Below are 16,193 nucleotides of genomic sequence, written 5' to 3'. Positions count from 1 at the left end.
CCATTTCCCAATGCCTAAAATTGAGGTTTTATTTCTGTTCAGATTTGCACCACTTGCCTTTTCATAATCTGTGATTATATTAAAACATTCTAATATTCCTTTGTCACTAGTAACTATGATAACAGAGTCATCAGCATATCCTAGAACAGAAACCTTTAAATTATTTGGCAAACTCAATGACATATCCACAAGCTTCTTTTTCATCCTCCTGTAAAAGGGTTCCTGGTAGATAATAAATAAAATCATGGATAATGGACATCCTTGCCTTACTGATTTCTTTATGGGGAATGGATCAGAAATACTGCCATTTATGCATAGTACACTTTCAGCATCTGTATAAAGCATTTGTATTAGCTGAATGAAACTAGGGTCAAAACCAAAGTTGCTCAATATAGCATATAAAAGATCATGATCCACACGATCGAAAGCTTTAGACCAGTCTAGATTTATTAAAGCAGCTTGTTTATCATTATTATTTGCATAAAACATAATATCTCCCATAATGGGATTCAAGTTGATAATTGACTTATCATCTACACAACAAAACTACTCGCGGGAAATGATTAAATGTAACACATTCTTTAATCTATTAGTTATTATTTTCGCTATTATCTTAAAATCCACGTTTAACATCGTTATTGGCCGCCAGTTTGCAATAAAACCTAAGTCTCCTTCCTTCGGCGTAAGCGTTATTATTCCTTTATTCATTTTGGAGATGGTCTTATGTTCAAAAATAAACTTTACTAGGCTTACAAATTCGATTTTTATTCCCTTCCAAAACATTTTGTAAAACTCAACAGTGAGACCATCTATTCTATTCCCGGACTTTTACCGCTCTTCATCCCCCTCAATGCTTTCAATACTTCAGACTCGGTCACTTCTGAGGTTAAAATATCATTCTCGTTCCTATCAATAACTTTATCTACGAAATTTAAAAACAAGTCTTGATAAGACTTATCACATTTCTCTTTTTTAAAAAGCTTTTCAAAATATTCCCTTATATTTAAAGTAATAGCCTTAGGATTTACTATTTCGCTACCATCGTCGCTCTTTATCTTATTTACATACGATTTAGAGTTTTTCTCCTTCCCTAACAAATTAAAATAATAAACTTTATGTTTCTTTATAAACTTGATATAATTTTCGTTCAAGAGCACAATATAAAAGGGGAAGGGAAACTGGAATATGTTGAAAAATATTGCAAAGTTTTGATTAATTATACACAAATGCTTAAGGGTGGAATAGCTATCCTTTTTAATAAAACATCTAATGTGGAAGTTTTGAGTTTTGAAAATGATATAGATGGTTATGTTATGAGTGTTAATTGTCGTTACTCAAATGTTAATGTTCAATTATTAAATGTGTATGCTCCTGCTGGGACTAGTAAGAAAAAAGATAGGGAGAAATTATTTAATACAGATATTTTATATTTCTTAAGGAACAATATAAGCAATATCATAATGGGTGGTGACTGGAATTCTATTACCTGTAACAGGGATTGCTCAAATTCAGATAGTGAACTTCTATCAAAATCATTTGTAAGGTTGAAAAGCAATTTGAAACTTAGAGATGCTTGGTTTTCATGTCATCACCAGGTGGAGTATACTGTACTTATGTTAGGGAGAATTATGGCTCAAGGCTGGATAGATTTTATTTAAAAGATTTGCATAACCATGTGGCAAATATTCAAAATATTCCTGTTAGCTGGACTGACCACTGCATTATAGTATTAGCCTTGAAATTAGAAAATGTAGCTTCGCCAGGGAAAGGCTACTGGAAACTTAACAGTAACGTTCTAGATAAAGATATTGTGAGAGACAATTTTCTTATGACCTGGAATAATATTAAGAGGAGCAAAGACAGATTTGGAAATATTCTATGTTGGTGGGAATATGCGAAAGCCCAGCTTAAATCTTTCTTTATAACATGTTCAAAGCAAATTAACCAAGAAAAATATGGCTTACTGAAATTACTGAACTACCAGTTAAAAGAAGAAATAGGAGGAGGTGTGATAGGTAAAGACAAGTTTTCGTTAGTGAACTCTTTGAAATTAAGAATAAATAGTATTCAAGATGAGATTTGCGAAGGAGTCAAAATTAGAGCAAAGGTGGATGATAAAGTAAAGGGTGAAACTTGCCTGATTCCTTCCACTTTGCCATATTTCGATAATACCTCGATCAGCTTTTCATCTGAGAGTTCGAAAGGAGCATTCCTTACTGAAACATACGTAATGGATGTACTAAGGTTCACAATCTTTACATTTCCCAACTGTTCTGAACATACCTCTTTGCCTTCGTATTTTTCCATGAGATCATTAAACACATTTGGTACTACTTTAACGATTACTCTATTCCTATTTATAAAATGAACTCCTATAATCGAGTCATGAACTAATTTCATATTTGAAAATAACATTCTACTAACAGCATCCATAGTAGGGTATGCAGAAAACTGTAACCCAAAGGAATCCTTTCTCCTAAACGGTGTTGAATATGACGTCATACTGTTACACCGAAACTAGTCACTGAAAGACTCAATAGATGGCAGCACTGTCGCCACCGTCTAGCGCAGTCTCCCCGCCTAGGCGATGCTTGGGGGGGAGGGGCCACTATTCAAAATAAGAGAACTTAAGAAGTTTTCAAGGTTTATAACTGCACTGTCACTTATACCACCTTCACTATGCTTACTTCAGCATTAACAGCACATATTCACGGTCCATCACAACATTTCTCGGCGAAACTGCGTCTATAGTCCCAGATAATAAGCAAAAATGAGCAGGAGCAGCAACAAAGTTGTTTATCTTATGCCTTCTTCTTCTTCCTCCATAAAAAATTTTCGGCCAAGGTGGGAAGCATGGGAACTAGATATTTTGCCAGTTTATAATTAGCGTTATTATAAGACGCTAAGATAGGGCGGATAGGAACATTATCTTTGTGGGCCTTTGGTAGGCCGTACATTGAACCATAGGATGACCCTGAGCTGTATAGAGACTGATAAGTGTTCTCAGTGATAATGCAACGGTCTTTTAGGCTTTTCAGAAATCGGTTAATACGGGCTTCTATTTTAAATAATGTTGAAAGTTCAGGAGTTCCTGTACAACAGACCATTGATATTATTTACATAATGCTTTTTTCCTATGGATGAGTCTCGTTTAATGGGTTCTGTAAGAACGATTTCAAGAAAGTTTTAGATCTAGCGGTGTGGGGACACCTTTTTGTTTTTAATGGTTGTTCTTACTCACAAATTGATGGTATGGGTATGGGCTCCACTTGGACCCATCTTCGCCGGTATCTTCATGTGCTCGCTGGAAGAACACATGCTTGATACTAGTCCCCTTAGTTACCATCCACTATCTTATAAGCGGTATGTGAACGACACATTTGCACTTTTTAGAAATCAATTTGACGCCGAGAGGTTTTTAGCATTTTCATTAATTCATTTCATCCTAATATTAAATTCATGATTGAACACGAGACTAACTGCCAGTTGCATTTTTTTAGATATATTTTAATAATACGATCCTCTCAAGGTTTCTCTACTTCTGTTTTTAGAAAAAAGACATTCACTGGTCTTGGTACAAATTTTTTTTATATTTTTGTTCTCTTGATTTTAAGATTAATTCCGTATTAACCATGCTTCACCGAGCCTTTGCTTTATCCTCTAGTTGGCAAGCTTCCCACAATGAAATCACGTTCCTGCAAAAATACTTTAACAGCAACTGCTTTCCACCCACTTAATCTTTAAACACGTCTCAAAATTTTTAAATAATATTTTTGTTCCACGTCATCCTACTCCTCACGTTCCAAAACTACCTATCTATTCCAGTCTTTCTTTTATATACGACACAACCTTTTATAAAGAACTCCAATCTCTAATATCCCTTCATCTCCCTGCCGTGAAAATCAAAATTATACCCAAAAACCCACTGAATACCAGCTTCAAAGACCGTTTGATCCTTTAATGACCTATTGCGTTATTTATAAGTTTACTTGCCCTCGATGTAATCAAAGGCACCTATATTGGATCGACACATAGGTTACTTAAAGTCCGAATCGACAGTCATGGAGCTGTCAGCTATAGAACTGGCACTAAACTTTCAAATCCCGAATTTTCCAACATAAGGGATCATGCCGATAAATGCAAATATTCTATTTAGTACAAAGACCTTAAGGTTTGGGCAGAGCCTCTAATCACAAACATTTAACAATTAATGAATCATTGTTTATTAAAAAAACTGGTCCCCACACAGAACACCCATGCCACGTCTACACCTCTTCATCCTCTTTTATCTCTCGTGAACTGTTTACAGGTTTTTGGTCAGTCCTTCCTCTGCCTCCACACTCAACGGTTGGGCCTTATTCAGATTTTTAACTTTGCTTGTTTTAGTGTAATTTATATTGTGTATTTTAATATTTGTCATTTAATTAAACGGTCATGGAATAGGGGTTTGATTTTGAGATATAACCTTTCCATATGTATATACATGCATATATATATATATATATGGCTTCCTTGATATATATATATATATATATATATATATATATATATATATATATATATATATATATATATATATATATATGTATATATATATATATATATATATATATATATATATATATATATATATATATATATATATATATATATATATATATATAGATGAAAGTGAATGTTTGCATTTTTGTTTGGATGCTATAGAAATCTGAGCCACCTGAACAGACAAGGACAAAATTTGGCTCATAGCCCCTATGTCACCGCTGCCAGAAAGGTTATATCTCAAAATCAAACCCTATTCCATGAGAGATATACAAACACAGACAAATTAAGTGAAAGTTTCCTTTTACCAATGCTCTTCACATTTTATTCAGTAACTCCATTGGGAGTCAATTAGCAGCTTGGGAGGAAAACCACCACCTTTTCTGTTGGTGACCTCATTAAACTTCTTCTGCTGCAAGCCTTATAATCAGTTTAGTGTATCCAAAAATTAAACATGTGTTTGGCTGTATCAGAATTTCTTTCATTCAGTCATTAAAGCAATGTAGTGGAAAATGCACTTGGCCAATATTTGACCCAACAAACATGCTGGGCTATTTTTCAAACCCTACCCTAATGATAGACATACAAACACAGACATCACAAATGAAATTTTCGTTTTTTATTAGTTCCATCAGGTTTTCTTCAGGTGCTCCAGGTATTCTTTCCAGGCGCTGTCAGACGTATGATTAACCTGCAATAATAAACCCCTATAACATCATTTTTTCTCAGAACTTATGTGAATTTGGATCATAACTTATGATAATTATTAATATAATTGTTTATTACCTCGATAAAATTAGAATCGAAAACCTGTATTGTTTTAAATGAGGTTTGGAATTAATTATCGGCAACCAGAGTGATGAGGAGCAGAAAAGGTGGAGAGAGACAGCTGACAAAATGGTTGTCAGGTAACCATATATCCAGGCCTTCCTGCATCCATTTCAGCACATTATAAATTTAATTGAAGAACTAAATAACGTTTTTCATATAATCACGAACATAGAATATGCATGAAAAAAGCATCAACTTAATTTCGATGATTCACAAGCTTTTATTTGAAATGGACATCTGGCAACTACATCAATCCAGAACAGCAGGACTGGATGAGTAACTACCAGTCAATTCACACCTTTGCTTCATTCCCGTCATTTAAGAAAATAAAATGGTTGTTTTGGTTATCTATTAGAATGATATATATTCATTTCTATCTTTTGTCAACGTGTATTTATTCAAAACAATAACAACGGACTTTGCCTTACATTCCCCCAATGTTGGGTTGCAATGAGACAACATCTTGGTGACAAGTTCATTGTGAGAGACCAGAGAGCCGACTGACTCGAAACGTGTTGCCGGCTCATGCTCGGCAGTGCATTACATAAACATATCGTACATCCCCTCAAGATTATACATATACATGGCAAAAATTAAAGGGGCAGATGTCACTATGATTATGTTAATGACAGATGAGAGAGAAAACAAATTAACTCTTTTGAATACCAAAACTCACAGTTACATACACTGAGTACGCTGCTTGGTGGCATTCAAATACAGAAAAAAAGAAATAATATGGATTCTTGAAAAATATCAATTCTTGATACAATTGTACGATTGCATACATGTGCAAACAACAAATAATAACAGTATTATATGAAGTCCTTGAGCCACTTAAAAGTCTACCGGCGGCCCTTTTGGCCTACTAACGACGCTGGGCTCCTGCATGGGGTGTGTTACTGGTTCTATGGGCGTAGGGCTCATGGAGGTGTCGTGCTGAGGAGACACAGGTGCGATTAGGGGCGGAGCAATGACTCTCGAGTGTCGTCTGTTCCTTTTGAGAGCCTGCCGCCTCCGTTGAGCTTGACTGTGTACTGACGATGGGGCCTAGTTTCCTATACTATGCCCGTTCTGTCCCACTGCTTAGTAGCTTGGTTTTGTATGTACATGGGTACCTAGTTTGATGGGCGGCAGTATCCTGGTGGTATCAAGGGGTGCATAACCTCCTGCGATTTTGCCACCTGTAGCTCCCTTCTCGACGTATCGTCCATCACCAATACCTGTCTACTAACAGGTGTTTTTTAGCCGTCGGTACCCTGTCACACAGCTGGTGACCCGTTGCAAGCTGAGATGGCGACTTGTTAATCTCCCTGAGAGGCGTGTTGAGATATTGGAGTATCGCCAGGGCCGTCTTGTCTGACTCAAGGGCTCCACCTTTGGTGTGTTTTTTCAGAGTAGCCTCTTTGCTGATTTGACAGCTGCTTCTGCCCTGCCGTTGGACTGGGGATACTGGGCTGACGACAGATGGACCTTGGCTCCCATCTCCTGAAGAAGGCCTCCATCTCCTTGCTGGCTAAGTTAGTACTTCCGTCAGTTGATATTTGTTCTGGGGCTCCCCAACGTGAAAAGTAAGATCGAAGGTGACTGCTTATTTTGTTGAACATGGCGCCACTGGCGAAGTGAGCTACTTCTAACCAACCAGTTAGTCTATCTGTGTATACCATGTATACATTGCCTTCTATTTGAAACATATCTACGACGACTTACTGGAAGGGGTATTCTGCTGGCGGTGTGTGCATCATTTCTTCGGGAGGCAGTGAAGGGGCATGTTCATCACATGAAGTGCATTGGGCACGGTGATGCTGAAGGTCTCCTTCTATTCCCGGCCAGTAGACTGACTGCCTGGCCCTTCTAAGCATAGAGTCGAGGCCTTGGTGTCCTGCGTGTAGGTTAGCGGCTACCTTATTGACGTAAATCTTCAGGGACAACCAAACGTATGCATCCTTGGTCCACCGAGTATGTCACCAGATCCTGGTTGATGGCTAGCCGATCCCGGGAATGCTGAAGAAGGGATGAAGGCAGGAGAGTTCTTGTGACTTCTGTTGGGGCCAACCGCCTGCTGCAACCCTAGCGAGCAAGAGCTGATACACTGGGTTGTTAGAAGCGGTGCTCTGACGCAGTCTTCATCCAACACGATGATGTCCGTTCCAAAGCAGCCGATTGACATGCACTGCCACTGCCACTTGAATTTCGTCCTCCAAATCCATGTCAGAAGCTTCGTGGGGTGCTCGATGGTCGGGTACCTTGAGAGAAAATCTGTGGCAGTGTTCCGTTTCCGGGTGGGTATTTGATGTGAGACTTGAACTGGAGTGTCTTCTCCTTCAGGTTAAACAATCTTGGGTTGATGACGTCCTTAAGAGCCCTATCACCCAGCAGTTTGACAAGTGGACGGTGGTCCGTGATGGTGAGATTAGAGCACCCAAGTAGGAACAACCTGGCCTTCTGCAGGCACCAGGTGACTGCAAGGGCTTCTCCTTCCACAGGGGCATACCCTGCTTCAGTTGGGGTGAGGCGTCGACTGCCACATAGGGCAAGATGCCAGCCGCCCTTGCAACAAAAGGGGCTGTCAGCTGATTGACAAGCACAATACTGCTGAAGGACGACGAAACCAATGCCTTCCTTGCTCCAACCGTCATGATTATTGTAGGGCGTCTTGTCGCAATATGCCAAGCTGTCCTTGGCTAACTGGCAGATAACCTCCTGTGCCTGCTGGAGTTTGCTACATAGCTGGCTATCCCAGTAGACGTTTTTCCTGTGGGCTTTCTGAGGAGGTCCCAAAGGGCTCCATGATGGGCGCCCTTGCAAGGAAGGGGACTAACGATTCACGAATCCGAACCACGACCTAATATCAGTGATGGAGGGCTTCTGGCATGTGGAAGTTACGTCGTTTCATCTGCAGGCTTGTATGACTCCCATCCCAAGTGGTAACTGACAAAGGAAACCTCTCTCTTGAAGAATTTGAACTTCTCGGGCTTGAGCGTAATACCTGCAGAGGCACACGTTGACAAGAATTCATATACGTGCCAGAACGCTCTTCGATGCTGTGATCATATAGCAAGGTGTCGTCGATGCATTTATGCTTTCAGGTGATGTTGTGTAGGCGTCGGAAGCTGGAAACAGTGACCCATGGGTGTTCTACGATAACGATACCGTCCCCATGGGGTGATGAAGGTCGTGAGCTGGGCGGCTGTCCTCATCCAATGACACTAGGTGGAAACCTCAATGGGCCTCTGCTGTAGTCTTGTACGTGTGTATGGGGATGCTGGAAATCATGTCGAAGGGTGCAGGCGATTGATGAGTCTCATGAAGACAGTGGGCATTGAGGCGCTGGAAGCCTACTGTGCAGCGAGGTTGGCCTGTCTTTTTGGCTACCACGACCATCCTTGCACACCACTCCATTGCATTTCCCTGCCAGGACTGGTTCTATCACACCCTTCCGGACATCCTCATCAAGCTGGGCCTTTACCTCCTCTTCCCAGTGTTTAGGGATTGCTATTTGTGACAGGCGTAAGGTACGGCATCAGGCAATAAGTGTATGTGGTGCCCGTCATCACAGGCAAAGGTTCCTGGTTGTGTTAAAGGTTGTGGATGAGAAGTGAAGTAACAACCATTCTTCGAGTCTTGGTATGTTCTCCTCCATGGGTTGACAGGTATGGTGGCTGACTTCTGTTGTCTGAGGGGAGTTAGGTTTGAGACTGCCTCGCTAATAACGTCAGCTGATGCAATGAGAGGAAGGGCGAGGGAAACCAGGAGGTACTATTCCCAGCTCCTTACAGGCATTCAGAGATATGTAGAAGTTCTTGGCCATCGGCATGAAGTAAACCTCCTGCTTCGTGCGTCTCCTACCTATTTCAATGGTGCATGCCGTTGATCCGAGGCACCTCACTCGGAGATTAGCCACGTCCTTCAGACCTGTTTGAGGTTGCAACCCAGGGGTTTTTGTGCAGGCTTGAAAGAATCGAGGGTCCGGCAACGCAGATCTGTTCTCCTGTATCTGCTACAATGAGTGTGGACACCGACCTCCCGTTCCCATGGGAAACACAAGCTTTGACTGTAGGGTGGGGAGAGGTGTGTCTGCAACAATCACTGAACTCGAGGTGAGCGGCGCTTTCGTGCACCTGCAACATTTCTGGAAGTGCCTCTACCTTTTTGGCACCCGTGGCACGTCATAACTTTTGCTGGGGACGATGCTCGACCAGGCGAATGACGCCCCCACAGTTCCCGCAATGCTTTGCACTCGAGTTACCGCGCAACACGTGACGTCTGGCTCTACATCTCACTGCCTGTGGCATCATCACTTGAGGCACCGGCCGACTCCTCGCACCATGTGGGACGCCAACGCCTTGGCGAGCAGCTTCAAAATTACAACACAAAGCCTGAAGGGCATCTACACCTTAAACGTATCACATGCCTGAAACACATGCCTTTTTAATACAGGATCACTGAGACCTACCATTATTTTTTCCTTAATAGCATATATTCAGCCAAGCATTCCACACATTTGGGACACTGAAAATCACAGTCGGTAGCCTTTTTGAGTACACCGTGAGAAATAACCACTCACTGACTCTACGCGCCCTTGTGCGAGGGCAAAGAATTCAGACCATTGCACTGCCTGATTCGACGACCAAAACACTATATTCCTGATGGCATCCAGAGCTGTGTCTGGAGTAAGGGCATTCCATTTGGTCTCTGAGTACCGAGCGTCCAGTGCACGTTGCAGCACCGGCAAACAGTTGAGTCTAATGTGCAGGACAACATCCTGCGGTGGGAACTTGTTGAGGTGGATCCAACACGTCATTGAACGTCTCCAGGACCTGAACGCTGCTGAGGACATCACGACATCATATTTCTCAGGGGCAGCAGAGACAGGGACTTTGCCGGCACATGATCCAGAACCGGGAAGGGCATCCTGAAGGGAATGGATGGCGAGTTGCTGATCTGCAATTAACATCTGTGCTTGTGTCACGGCCCGTGACAAGGTCCTTGGCATTGCAGGAGAGGCACGCCTCGGCTTAGCCTGGGCTGGTCGACGTATCAGGGGCATGACTTGGTTCGTATCCTACTCACTGTGCCATGTTGGGTTTGCAATGAGACGACATCTTGGTGACAAGTTTATTGTGAGAGACCAGAGAACCAACTGACTCGGAAATGTGTTGCCGGTTCATGCTCGGCAGTGCATTACAGAAACATATCGTACACCCATGAAAGGAATGTTTTTGTTATGATATCTGATCACGTCATTACTAAAGGTACAAATTGACCGGTAGGTGCTCACAGAGCCTTCCTCCTCACAGGTTGATATAGTTGCTCTACGAACATTCATAGCAGTAATTTTTTGCTATAGCTCCATGTAACCTTATACTTAATGCTACATTCATAAATTTGATGTCATTGTAAAGCTAATGAGTTGTTATGCCATGTTAAAAACGTCCCTAAAACAAATATAAAGCATATGTATCACAAGTTGAAGTTAGCTGTGTTGGAAAGTGTTTGGCCACTTTTTTTTTTTATTCACCAAAATTTGCTAAACAGAGATACCTAAATCTTTTTTTATTCAGCACAAAAGTAAAACAAGTTGCCTTTCGCTTGATATATAATTCATTTATATTAGTGTTAGGTGTGATATGACAAAGTGCAGTGAAACAATGGCAATATGTACAAACGCATTGTAGGTTATTGGTAAGCGACACCTGTTGGTTACTATTTTTCAAAAAATCACCAAAAATAGATACATTAAGATATCTAATTTTTATTTACATGCTGAGAAAATTCAATACCTTTCATTTCCAATAAATTCTGCTGACTGATGAGGAGGTGGAAGACTAGGCTGCTGCAGCAATTCACTTAATGGGAAAGACTCAAAAAGGCATAACAGAACATAGTCTAAATATTTCTTATTAAAAGAAAAGACGTATATTCTCATACTATATTAATGAAAATGAGTTTAAATTAGAACCTAGGAGAGGGAAAGGGAGAGAGAGAAAGAAGAGGTGGTGTTAAGGAAAAGAAAAGAGAGAGAGAGAGAGAGAGAGAGAGAGAGAGAGAGAGAGAGAGAGAGAGAGAGAGAGAGAGAGAGTTTATAAGCTGTCATTTAGAGTTTTTCTGGGCAGCCCTGGGTTGGTCAGCCAGTGTATGTATGTATGTATGTGTATATATGTATATATATATATATATATATATATATATATATATATATATATATATATATATATATATATATATATATATATATATACATATATACATATATATGTATATATATATATATATATATATATATATATATATATATATATATATATATATATATATATATATATATATATATATATATATATATATATATATATATATATATATATATATATATATATATATATATATATATATATATATATATATATATATATATATATATATATATATATATATATATATATATATATATATATATATATATATATATATACACACATATATATTCCTATCGAACCAATGACATTATTTGCAGAGACTATCTATTTTATCTAAAACTTGGATTGAGATATCAGCTCCTGTGCAACTACATGGCCTCAAAGGCTTTCATTGCCCTTTCTCCTAAAAAAATAAATAAGCTATAGTGTCAGGATTCAGAGAGAGAGAGAGAGTGCCTCGAACTGAAATCCCACAATTTCCTACTCTCTCTCTCTCTCTCTCTCTCTCTCTCTCTCTCTTCTTGTGAATTCATCAACAACCCTTCCTCAACAACCGATGGTACGAGGGGGATCATCATTATCAGTAACCCCTTTTAAGACCTTAAAGTCTCTCTCTCTCTCTCTCTCTCTCTCTCTCTCTCTCTCTCTCTTCTCTCTCTACGTGAAAAGAGGCGGTTATGCTGACATTGTAAACACCGAACCGATCATTATTTTTAAGATTGGATGTTTACACTCTCTGCTATGCTTTTCAGTACAGCCATACAGGAATTAATATAGTTCTCAGTTTATCTCAGACTCCAGTGGTGAAATCAGTGTGCTTCATTTGTTGTGGTTGATTTGTGATTACTGAGTATTCTGTCTAACTTAACAGTTAGACCCATTTTTGATTGGCTTTAGAAAATTTGTAGCAAAACATTTTGAGAATTATATATTTCTGCTGAAATTTGTATTATTATATTGCAACCTATTAAATTTTTCTTAATTAAAGGCTTTAATTAAGACAAATTTAATAGATTGCAATAAATTATTACCACATTTTCAGCAGAAATATATAATTTTCAAAATGTTTTGCTTGCAAATTTTCTAAAGCCAATCACAAAACTGCAACATAAACAACTTAGTTAGAGTTAGACTTTAATTTAAAGGTAACTTTTACTAATTATATATTTTTCTTAGTAGGAAAGATCCTATTGTACTAATAATGGCTTCTATAAGGAAAAAAACGCAAGATTTCAGAGGAAAACCGGAGTTTTCAAGAGAAATGGACTGAACAAAATTTATGCATACAATCAGGGGAGAAAGCATTGTGCCTTGTGTGCCATGAAACCATTTCTGTTTTAAAAGAATATAACATCAAAAGACACTACATCACAAAGCACAAAGAATATGAAAATATGACAGGTGAAGCACGCAAAGAAAAAATATCATTCTTGCAGAAATCTCTGAAAGGACAACAGTCAGTGTTTACAAAGAAAGTTAAGGAATATGATTCATCTCTCAAAACAAGATTTTTGATTAAGTCAGATCCTTGCAAAAGACTCAAGCCCTGTTCTGATGGTGAGGTAGTTAAAGAATGTTTGTGTGTAGCCTCAGACAATATGTTTCCTGACAAAAAGAAACTAGTTGAAAACAAGCCTTTCAAGATATACTGTTGCTAGAAGAATAGACAGTCTTTCAGGGAATATTGAAAGTACAATTGCCAAGCGAGTTAGTGCTTTTTCTTCAAACTCTGTTGCTCTTGATGAGAGTTGTGACAGCGCAGACACTGCACAACTGGCTGTGTATATTAGGGGAGTTGACAATGACTATAATAGTACAGAGGAAATGGCTTTACTACAAAGCATGAAGGGGACTGCAACAGGACAAACTATTTTTGATGAATTGGAAAAAGTATTGGAAAGGTTTGGACTGGACTACACTAATTTAGTTTCCATTACAACAGATGGTACGCCTGCGATGTCTGGTCAGAGAAATGCGGTTGCTGGATTACTAAAGACTAGAATGGGGTCTCAAAATATTGACTCAGGTTCACTTACTGTCCTGCATTGTATCATACACCAGGAAGCTTTATGTGCAAAGACAATAAACTTTTAGCATGTGACTAATATTCTTGTGAAACCTGCCAATTTCATTAGGTCAAGAGGTCTAAATCACCGCGAGTTTCAGCAGTTAATGGCAGACATTGATGCAAAGTACAGCGATGTGAAGTATTTTTGTGAGGTAAGGTGGCTAAGCAAAGCAGGAATGCTGAAGAGAGCATATGACCTTTTGGAAGAAATTAAGCTGTTCTTAGATATGAAAGGTAATGCTATCCCTGAATTGAGAGATAAAGAATGGAGATGTGATTTAGCAATTTTTAGTAGATATAACTGATCATCTTAGTGCACTGAATGTTAGACTTCAAGGAAAAGGTCAACTAATAAATGAGATGTTCTCACTGATCAAAGGCTTCCAGATAAAATTGCGTCTGTGGGAGTCACAAATCAGAAACCAAAACCCAGTCCACTTTCCTACACTGAAAAACCATGACACTAGCAACTTTCAGTATCAGAATTATGGTGATAAGTTGGCAGTCTTACGAGAGGAATTTTCAGAAAGATTTGGTGACCTCAAGAAACATTCACACGCCATTGAAGTCTTTGCTTCTCCTTTTTCTGTGGATGTGACAGCAATTCCCGAGGACATACAGATGGAAATAATTGAACTACAGTGCAATGATGAACTAAGAAAGAAGTTTGATGATAGTTCAGTATACCAGTTTTATAAGAAGCATGTATCAGAAACAGCGTATCCAAAGCTCTCTGCTCATGCAAGGAAAATGATGGCAGTGTTTGGTAGCACATATGTATGTGAGCAGCTCTTTTCAAAAATGAATCTGGTTAAAATCAAGTATAGGTCTTCACTTACTGATGAACATTTGGAAAGTAGCCTGCGTGTAGCCACATCATCCATACAGCCTGATATTGATGAGTTGGTGTCCCAAATGCAACATCAACCATCTCACTAGGGTAGCCTTTCATTTGCTCATTAATGGTTAGGGAAATGTCTGTGTTTGATAATTCTTATGTTAATGATCCCAGTTAACCAATAATAAGTATTTATTTATGTTTGTACATTATAATAATAAAGTACGGTAGCCTTTCACTTGCTCGTTTATAGTAAGGAAAATACTTTTGCTTCGGACATTTCTTATTTTTGTGATCTCAATTTAAGTAAAATCAGTAACAAACTAATTATCTATCTTTATCAGTATAATCTCACATAATATGTCTTCGATCGTAGTATGTAACATGAAATAGTAAGGTTATGTGGCCCTCCATACCAACAGAGTCGTGACTAGTGGCCCTTTGGGAAAAAAGGTTGCACACCCCTGGTGTAATCTTTTGACTGCCTAGTTTATTTTCCCCTCAGCGTCTTGGCTTTTAAATTCTCTTTTTGCCTACATTTTCAAAGTTTATTGTAATTTCCTTTACTTCAAGAGGTTGATGGTCCGCCCTGATGATATATATATATATATATATATATATATATATATATATATATATATATATATATATATATATATATATATATATATATATACACACACACACACACACACACACAATTGTATAGAACTAACTGTATAGAATATATAAAAGAAGCAGAATCCAGATTTTGACTTTTCCCCATGAAAATGACAAATATAGGCTGAGCTGTTAGCACGCACCTCCACTGAAGAGAAGTCCACAATAAGGAAAATAGAAAAGTCTTTACAAAATAAATGTAGCTGAAGCAGCAATAATATTCAATATATATATATATATATAAATATATATATATATATATATATATATATATATATATATATATATATATATATATATATATATATATATATATATATATATATATATATATATATATATATATATATATATATATATATATATATATATATATATATATATATTGTCACGAAGTGATCTAGTACCTAGTTATTATACAACTAATAAGACCAAAAAGTTACCTCACTTCAGCCAGACACTTGAAACCTCATAACAAAAATATTAAGTCTGAATACTCTAAACGTACAGTGATCCCCTAAAACTTGCTTATCACTTGAAAAAAAATCAATCTAACTTCATCAAGTTATGGGTGAGGTAACAACTAATAAGCTATAAACAGACTAGTGAAAAAATGGGCATCACTTCAACAAACACAATAACGGTTTCCCTGGTTCTATTTCACTTTGATAAAGGAGAACTAGACATATACAGTATATCACTTACCTTGCACACATACATTAATTTCTCTAATCACTGGTGGTCAAAATGAAACACTGTGCTTTTAAAACTTTAAACAGACAAATTTATTTCTAAGTTCAAAAGTTATAGCAGAGTTCACAATCTCAAAAAGATATACTATTACTTGACAACAATGTAAGATTTAAGTATTTCTTAATCAAGATTAATTCACAAAACTTTAATTTATCAAGAAAACAATTTGGTTAAGTAAAATTCAAACCAGTAACTCTCATTCAGGTTTTAAATATAAGTCTGAACATCTGCAATTAGCCCAAGTGTTCATTAAAACATTAATAAATGGGAGTCAGTACAGGTATTCACTGAAATCTCAATAATA

At 38.0% G+C, this 16,193-nt stretch overlaps 1 protein-coding gene across 1 annotated transcript; it reads left to right on the top strand.

Annotated features, from left to right (window-relative positions):
• The first annotated feature begins 13,998 nt into the window (after positions 1 to 13,998).
• LOC136852779 (general transcription factor II-I repeat domain-containing protein 2B-like) lies at positions 13,999 to 14,577 on the top strand. The gene has a single exon (XM_067127676.1). The coding sequence runs from the start codon at positions 13,999 to 14,001 to the stop codon at positions 14,575 to 14,577; it is 579 nt and encodes a 192-aa protein (XP_066983777.1).
• Positions 14,578 to 16,193: the final 1,616 nt, after the last annotated feature.

The sequence above is a fragment of the Macrobrachium rosenbergii genome, chromosome 26, assembly GCF_040412425.1.
Source record: "Macrobrachium rosenbergii isolate ZJJX-2024 chromosome 26, ASM4041242v1, whole genome shotgun sequence".
Classification (NCBI taxonomy): Eukaryota; Metazoa; Arthropoda; class Malacostraca; order Decapoda; family Palaemonidae; genus Macrobrachium; species Macrobrachium rosenbergii.
This window is presented reverse-complemented; position numbering and strand designations above follow the sequence as displayed.

Excerpts from the sequence above, each read along its gene's own strand:
- LOC136852779 (XM_067127676.1), top strand. The coding sequence starts at position 13,999 with ATGTTCTCACTGATCAAAGGCTTCCAGATAAAATTGCGTCTGTGGGAG.